Source organism: Lactuca saligna, chromosome 8 (genome assembly GCF_052625555.1).
Source record: "Lactuca saligna cultivar CGN05327 chromosome 8, ASM5262555v1, whole genome shotgun sequence".
NCBI classification, from domain to species: Eukaryota; Viridiplantae; Streptophyta; class Magnoliopsida; order Asterales; family Asteraceae; genus Lactuca; species Lactuca saligna.
This window is the reverse complement of record NC_136424.1, coordinates 218117264-218126382: the sequence shown is the minus strand read 5'-3', so window position 1 is coordinate 218126382 and position 9119 is coordinate 218117264. Positions and strand designations below refer to the sequence as shown.

Below are 9119 nucleotides of genomic sequence, written 5' to 3'. Positions count from 1 at the left end.
GTATTAAAAAACCAAATTGCTCTAATATAAATATTAAATATTTTTATCTAATAAGTTTGGTTCAAAAACTCTAAAAATAAATCTAACTAACATTTTTTTTATTAAAATTCAACATAAAACAAAACCACCTATTAATATGATATGTATTTAATTTATGTTTCCAGTGTTAAACACATGTCATAATCTAATCTAGTAGAAGTAAGAAAATGAATGAAAACAAATTAAAATTAAAAAATTAGAGTTTTCTTACTTTCTCTTTTTAGTTGTCCTTTTACACTATACACTACTATTATACTCGTATTAGATACAATATATAGCTACAAAAATTGAGACTCATATTAAATAACAGATTTTTATATGTGCATCTATCCACCAATTACTAAACCCATCTTACGCACCTATACATTTAAGATGCCTTATTATTTCCAAACTATTTTGATTTATCTAACCATTTGTAAGCTTATTTCATAAAATTGTACCTCTTTGTTTTTAATCAATACACTATCTATCATTTTGTATCTATAAGAAACTGATTACAAATTTGACCTCAATCAGTTGTTTAATCTTACTCGACAAATTTAACCATTTGTAAGCTTATTTCATAACATTGTAGCTCTGTTTATTTTTAACCAATTTAATATCTATCATTTTTTTTATCTATAAGACCATGATAACAATTTTAACTTGAATCACTCATCTTTTATCTTACTCAACAATTTTAACTTGAATCACTCATCTTTAACCGAATAAAAAAATATAAAGGAATTTTTTTTAAAAAAATAAAAGACCTAGAACTTGATTTTTTTTATTTTTTCGATTTCGTTCTCTGTATAAAAGAAAGTACTTCATGGCCCATTCATATAATGGACTTGGGGCTTGGGCAATAATACACAAAGCTATTTTTTAGTTACTTGTTGACCTCTTACAAGTATATTTACTTTTTTTAACTAGTTGATTATCATTGATTTACTTACATCTATCAAACTCAAAAGCTTAGTTGGATCTTATTTCGAAAAATCTAACCAGATGTATCAAAGTTTTTTTTTTTTTGTTAAATGTTAATTATGTGTTTTCTGATCCATATTTTGATAGGTCACTCAAATATAAAGCTTAATCAACGACATAATAGAGGTTTAATACAATTTGTACTTCGATTTCTAATGAATCCATGTCGCAAGTGGTGATTACTAATACTTCTCTTGCAATTTATTTGGTTGGATCGATTTGTAAAGTAATATTTCGTTAGTCTGTAAGAAAAACAAAATGAATTTTCTTACGAAGTTTTATATAATATGTAAATACCTATTGTTAAACGTAATAAAAAACCAAAACAAGATTATTATCAAAAATAAATAAATAAATAAATACTAGTTGTTTTTTAAACCGGTGTGTGGAAAACTCTTTTCATTTTTTGTTGGTCACAACACTCTTTCCCTCACTTTAATTTCCCTCACCTAAACTTAAAAAATGGGTGGTAAGCTTCCTTTATTATTTGATTTTTTATTTTTAAAATTAATTTATTTTTATGATTTATAATTTTTAAATTAATAATAAACATAAAATTTAATTAAAAACAAAATGCATTTCATTAGTTAAAATAAAAATTACAATAAACTTAAGATTTAAAAAAAAAAAAAAAAAAATAGAATATTAAAAAAAAAATTCAAACAAACCAACAACCTATGAAAAATATTTTTTCTTAATTTTTTTTCTCTTCTTCATCATGAGTTTGAGAGTCGGTCTCCAGAGATGATCGGTGTTTTCCATTAAGAATTTCATATCCTCCATTTCTTGTCTCTTCGCGCGCTCCTTCTTTGCTTCTTCTTTTTCTTTGTCGAACATCAAACGTTCAGCGAAATTAAGATTATATCGATCAAACGGCGCTGTTATTTTCCGCATTTCGTCAAGATTCATGCTGAAATCCAATGCACCCGAAGAAGTCCTTTTTTCCTTCCTCTTTGTTTTGTCCCTACACATCGGTCGAACAATTTCTTCTAGCTCGAGTTCGTCCTCCTTATTTAAATCTAGACTGACCTAAGCATCGGAGGAAGTTATGTAACCACTAGAGTCTGTTTTCATTCGCTTTGATTGTTGTACTCCAAAAATAAATTATTGCTCGTATTTTTTCCACCTAAGACTTTTAACCAATAATTACCAACAATCGTGCCACTTGAATGGTTTTCCGACTTCTTCAAGGTAAAATTGCAAAGCTTCTTGAAGTATTTCTTCGTCGTCTTGGCCGCTTCTTCATTGGGTTTTTAGGTTGTTGTACAACCCATCTATTTTTGAAACCCCCTTGCTATTTCTCGAAACTTCGAATTCATTTGGTGTTTCGTATAGTAGTCGCCACATTTTCCTAGCTTCTCTTGAAACAGTTCTAAAATGCGATGCCAAAAATGATCTCCCGGTTGTACATTTCCAGTATTCGAATCCTCAGAAATGTCAACCCAAACTTTAACCAAAACCAACTCTTCTTGTGGAAGCCATGGTATTAGCCTTTGTCTTCCCAATTGTGCAACACCCTCGCACACTTATTGTTTTCCTTTGCGTCGTTGTGGGGTTGGTGTGGGTTGAGTTTCGCGAACCATCTCTACTTCTTCCGAGTCATCCAACTCATCGACAAGTTAGAATTATTGTTAGGTTTAGATTTGAGTTTGGGTTTGGGTTTGGGTTTGAGGTTGATTTGGTGAATGTTGATCCGGAAAAACAACAAAGTTTGAAAACATTTACAGAGTAATACTTGGAACTTGATCCGGGTAATATTGTCTAACATTTTGATATTGAAATTGTAGTGGAGATTGAATTGAAGCATTGAGTTGGGGACGATAAACTCCTTGTAATGATGAATCGATAGCAAACATGTTTCAAGTATGGGTGCTTAAACTCGAAACATGAGTTTTTTTTCCTTCTATTGGAGGTTGGGGTTTGATTGTACATTTTTTTTTTTTTAAGAATATAGAGGTTAGGGTTTGATTGAAAGGTAAATGAGTATGGGTATTTATAGAGAGTAAAAAAAATCAAAATTTATCGTTAAAAACAGTTGTTTTCAAAACAAAAAAAATAAAATAATAATAATAATAATAATAATAATCTATCCAATCACCTTAGGAGCGAAAATGCGGCAAACCCTCCCCCCACCTCCACCTGGCGCAGCGCTTCCCACACCCCCGTGCAGTGTTCATCGGAGCGGGAAACGCCAGGCCCCTCCTTCCCGCACCGGCTTTGTCCGGTCTTATAGTTATATAAACAAAATTCAGTATTATCGCAATTTTTGATTTCACCACATAGAAGAATCATGAAAAAAACACTTCCTACATATGAAAATCCCCATTTGCTTAATGTTGACTTAAAGAAAATCCCAAATTATGTGACATAAATGACTTAAAAACCATTACAAGAACAAATAACTGCGAATTCATTAGCAGCAAAAACAAAGATCATGGTACTCAAAAACATATGCACTTACAGACTATTATATTAGTACACAGTGTGAGTTCACTCACTGAGTCGACTCACCAGTCCTCTTTCTTTAGTTAACCGGTGAGCCATTGAGCCTGTAAAGATCTGTTCCATAAGGATTATAAACATGTGAGAGCCAAGCATATACACCAATATTTCAGAAATAAATTAGGGCAAATTTGTAAAAACACTCTATGTGGACAGGTTGTTTCTTTCAATTCCTCTCACATTAAAATTGATGAATATTGATATATTATTAAGAATCTCTTTTTTGGAAAGTAAGGATAAAATGGTCATTCAAGCCATGATTGGTAGACTAGCTGAAAAGCTAGCTTACAAAAAATGATGTTTGATAAAAACTAGCTGAAAGATATTAAATGATATAAAACGACATTTAAAAGAATATGTTTTCTATAATTAATTAAGGGTATAATAAATAAAAAAAGAATTAAAACGCTCCTCAAAAGCTAGTCTATGTAGCTTTTTAAAAAGCTAGCTTATCAGCTATTTTTTGGTTTGCAAAACATGTCAATTAAAAAAAAAAAGCTCGAAAAATAAGCTATTTGTGATAACAAGAAAGTATATGCATATAATGTGTGAAGTAAATAAAAAGAAAACAAAAATCTATAACTCACCAAGCAAGATTGTCCCAGTGAAGGAACCCACCATGTCCTCTAGCATTTGTGAACTTGTAAGTAGGGCCAGAAACTATACAAACAACAATAATTATTAATTTAATTCAATTTTATTTAAAGGATAAAGGATATAAAATACAATGTTTTCTTTTCGACAAAAACTCATAAGAGGCTGAACTTTACCTTCGTAACCCTCGAAAACCGGATCTTCAGACAGCAGAAGCGGTGTATCTAAGTCAATAAATCTATTCAAGAAAAAAAAATAAAACAGATTTGTTAAGAATTTACAATTAAAGGAGGGGTTAAATACAAAAAACAGCATCGTAGTTTTATTTATTTGTGTATATAGCATCCTACTATTATTTTCCAACATTGTATGTTTAGTTTTTTTTTTTTTTATCAAGACATTGATTGTACTTTTAAAAATCTACAATTGATATTAATTGGGTAGAAATTTCAAAAGTATAATGTTGTAATCAGAAGAAAGAAAAGTAGGGTGTTATAATAAGCAAATCATCAAAAGCATGTTGCTATCTCTTAAACTTAACCTTCAAAGAAAAATAAGGTTATGTAAACATAGTTTCACAGAAGAAACTTTATTACAACATTGTACTTTTTATTTTGTTTTCTTATGTACACATTGTACTTTGAAAATTCTACGAATTATATCATTTTAGTTTTAATTTGTTTCTTATTAAAACAATGTACATTGAAAAAAGAATCCGTACAACGATAAAAATTGCGTTGTATTTGGAAGACATTGCTATAACTAGGTTTCTTTTTAAACGTACAATCTTGTAGAATGCTATAATAAACAAATCAATAAAAGTACATTAATAATTTTTACATTTAACCTTTAAAGGAAGGGTAAATAGTATAAAAGTCACTAAGTTTACACCAAAATTCTAACCTGACAATGGTTTTTTATACGATTTCAAATGGAACAAAGATGTCCGACTTGGAACAAAAAAACGGAGTGTCACTTCATCAAAACTGAACAAAATTGGAAAAAATGATGATCAATTTGGAACAAAAAAATTGAGTGTCAAAACTAGAAAAAAAAAAATGAAAACTTAGTGTCAAAAACTCAAAATTGAAAAAAGTGAAAATTTAGTGTTGTTTGTAACAATTTTTTTCAATTTTGACAAGTCAGTATGTCATTTCAGCATACCACGTCATCAAAATTGACACATCATCATGTCACGTGAACAGGCAACCAGGTTGACTGATCAAGTGGTCAGAATTGTATCAAATTGGAAAACACAACATCGTCAAATTTAAGACAAAAAAAAAATTGTCAAATTAGAACTTTTTGGTGTAAACTTAGTGGCTTTTGTGTTATTTACCCTTGAAGGAAACACAAAATTATACTTTAAACAATCTACCAAATTATATTAGAAAAAATTCCTTTGTATATGAATTGCTATTATTGGAGAGATTTTCAAACATATCAACAAAAAAGTACGTTGTCATTTCTTGCATAATTTCACTTACTTAAAGCCGCCAAGACCAGCCGCAAGATGGCCCGCAAAGCCCATGGCAAGTCTAGTCTCAACCATCCCACCAATCATCAAATCAAGTCCAGAAGCTTTTGCCAAATCAATAATCTCAAGAGCCCCAAGGACACCTACTTTTGCTAATTTAATATTAACAACATCCGCCAGCTGTCGTTTTATTATTTCCTTAACATCCGCTAAACTTCTACAACTTTCATCAGCAGCAACCGATACACCAAATTTAGATTTTGCAACTTGAGTCACGTGGCCTAAACCTTCCCAATCGTCTCTGTGAACCGGTTGCTCAAAAAGAATTGGAGTCACATTCATTTCTGCAATCGTATCATGGAATGTGAATATTTAAATCGTATCGAAATTGTAACTTTTTATCTTTGATTGTTTGTGAAAAAGACGTAACAAAAACCGAATTTTTACGTTGCGTTTGATTTTTTTTTACGTATAGAAACCAAAAAGGAAAATATTAAACGAAGCAAAAATACCAAAAACAATGTGTTTTTATGGATTGGTTAAATCAATTAAGTACGTTAAAATAATTAACTTGCACTTACGGTTTTCGTTGAAAATTGAAATAATGAACATGTGATTAGGGATGTTATTTGGGTCGGAACTGAACTGAACCGACCCGAACCCGAATAAACCGAAAACCGAATAAGGGTAATTATGTGAACCGAAAACCGAACCAAATAAGCAATACGGGTTCGGTTCGGTTCGGTTCGGGTATTATTCGATTCGGTTCGGTTCCTGCCCGAATAACCCAAATAACATGTACAAGATGATTAAGGAGCCGAATAACCCAAATAACTCAAATAACATTTACAATGTGATTCTAATATTGTATTTTGTATGACTTTTGTATCTTATGATAAACACAAATAACACGCATTAACTATTGTTGATATATAAAATGTAAAATCCAACCACCATATTCTTAAGATATAGTTATTAAGCAACATATTAAACACTGAACACTAAACATTAAACATCTAAAACACCCAAAAATCTATCTATAAGTATATAAGTTAAACCTTAAACATTACGTGGGTATTTTGGGTAACGATTGATAGAACACAAGACCGAATAAGCAATCGTGCAAGTGGAAAAAAAATGTGACTTTTCATATTCGGTACGGTCCTTTTGGACCGAATAAGCCCTTATTTGGGTAACCCGGACCGAATACCCCGAAAACCGAATAAGCCTTATATAGATAGATACCCGAAAACCGAATCGAATTGCTTATTCGGGTCTAATTCGGTTCGGTTCGGTTCGGGTTTTCGGGCCAAATTCTCATCCCTACATGTGATCAACTTGTCGTATAATAGGAATGTACGTTAAAATTACTTGTTTGTTGAGATAAAATGAAAATTTGTACAAATGCAAGATGATTGGTAACATAATTTTATATCTTTTAACGATAAGTTTACCATGTAATTTTTCAAGAACTTGAATAGCTTCAGAAGAGGAGTAGCCTTCATTAGCATCTAAAATAAATAGACAATGAGGATGGGCTACACGTATAGCTTGAAGCACTTCAATATCTGAATTCAAATCTTTTCCAACTTTAAGCTTTAAAGTCTTGAACCCTTCTTTACAATACTTTGAAGCCAATTCACCAGCTTCTTTTGGTGAAACAATCGGTATCTACAATAAAACATCACTTTAATTCATGTTATCTTCTTTTTCATTATTTATAGGCCCTGTCTCTTTTATAAGATATTTAAGAAGATTATGGCATAAAATGCATAAAAACTGAAATACATGGATATAAACTGAACTGTTATATCTGTTGTTATTGTATTTGAAACTCCACCGAAGAATCTCCATAATGGTGTGCCAATGCTAGTAGCAACCGCATCAATCACAGCCATCTCCACCCCTGCTCTAACCTTTGAAAAATATAAAACAAGGAAATGATAATCATGATTCATGACACATGAACAATGATGTTTCATTTAACGAATGATATAGTTTACTACATTAAGCTATGAATAGGTAGACAAATTCTGATTCCTAATTAATAAAGAAACAGATTTATGACCACTTTTGTCAATCTGGATAAGGAAATTCGAATATTTTGTCAAAAAGAACAATGGAAGCTGTGAAAAGTGTAAAAAAAGTGAAGAACTTACAGAAGCAAAATCATGTCCAGGAAGAAGTTGACCGATTTCTCGCAACACATCACCCAAACTCATCGCTTGACTCTTCTTCAAAAACTCACAAGCTTCCCCTGCTTTCTTCAAAGCCGTGATCTGATCCTCCGCCGTGACAAATGGCAGAATCGGAGCCTCCCCCCACCCAACACACCCGTTATTCAACTCCACACGAACCGCGACGTTCTCCACTCCCTCCAGCCTCGACGACGCAATCGTAAAAGGTGCAATCAAGGGCACGTTTAATTGCCTTCCTTCTGCTCGATGAATGTCCACAGTGAAACTCTCCATTAAATTTTTGAAACCCAAATTAGATTTGGTTGCCGCAGCGGCGGGGGAGGGGGTGGGGTAGGCCATCATTGCCACCGGCGTACCCCCGTCGACTCGGGGTTTCGTGTAAAGTTTTGGGGAAAACAGTGAGAACGCAATTGAACCCATTAGATGATAAGAACAACGTTTGGGAGTGACTGTATGATTTGGGAAAATATGATTCGGCTTTTCGGAAATTATAGGATATGCGAGAGAAAGGTGCTGCTTCCTCCATTGTTTATTCTCAACAAACCTCGCCCGATTTGTTTAATAGTGGAGTTTTGTAGGAATTTGTGGGGTCTGGATCTGTTTTGGTCATTTTATATTGTTGGATTCTTGTAGGTTTGTACAGTTCTTCGTCTTCTCTGAACTCACTTTGTTTCTTCCAAGTGTGCAAAGGGCAGGCGAACTATAATTTAACAATTTTTATTTATTTTATATATCGCACTAAAAGATTTTTAATCATTAAAATATAAGGTTTCACTTGTGAACGTATTTAGTCCTTATATGAGTGTCTATACTAAATAACGGGTTCTTAATGATGTCGCATTCTACATGGCTATTAGAAGTTGTTAAAGGTTAATCATATAATGTAATTTATCCTCCGGATGTATTTGTGTGTAGGGTGTAAACGAGCCGAGCCGAATCCGAACCTAACTAAGTTCGAGCTCGACTTGTTTAATTTTGAGGAAGCTCGAGCTCGATTCGAGCCTTAAAATGAAGCTCGAGCTTGGCTCGTGAACAATTTAGTGGGCTCGCGGGCCTAATCGAGCCTAAACGAGTCTCTATGTATATATATATATATATATATATATATATATATATATATATATATATATATATATGTGTGTGTGTGTGTGTGTGTGTGTGTGTGTGTGTATATATATATATGTGTGTGTGTGTGTGTGTGTGTGTATGTATGTATGTATATGTATATGTATATATAGGCTCGTTTAGGCTCTCGAACCGATTAATTGAAGCTCAACTCAAGCTCGTTTAACAAACGAGCCTCATGTTTAGGCTCGAGCTCGGCTCAGGCTTGTTTAATTCGA

At 32.4% G+C, this 9119-nt stretch overlaps 1 protein-coding gene across 1 annotated transcript; it reads right to left on the bottom strand.

Moving 5' to 3' along the window:
- Positions 1 to 3316: 3316 nt before the first annotated feature.
- CYP77A5P (cytochrome P450, family 77, subfamily A, polypeptide 5) lies at positions 3317 to 8453 on the bottom strand. The gene is made up of 7 exons (XM_078968284.1): positions 7738 to 8453; positions 7384 to 7494; positions 7033 to 7249; positions 5589 to 5922; positions 4278 to 4339; positions 4095 to 4167; positions 3317 to 3564 (listed from the first exon to the last, which is right to left on the bottom strand). Coding segments are annotated over exons 1-7 (1257 nt in total). The 5' UTR covers positions 8197 to 8453; the 3' UTR covers positions 3317 to 3563.
- Between the last annotated feature and the right edge of the window lie 666 nt (positions 8454 to 9119).

Coding starts and splice junctions, on each gene's coding strand:
- CYP77A5P (XM_078968284.1), bottom strand. CDS start 8,196: ATGGGTTCAATTGCGTTCTCACTGTTTTCCCCAAAACTTTACACGAAA. Junction 7,495..7,737: donor CTGGACATGATTTTGCTTCT/GTAAGTTCTTCA, acceptor TATTTTTCAAAG/GTTAGAGCAGGGGTGGAGAT. Junction 7,250..7,383: donor CAATAACAACAGATATAACA/GTTCAGTTTATA, acceptor GTTTTATTGTAG/ATACCGATTGTTTCACCAAA.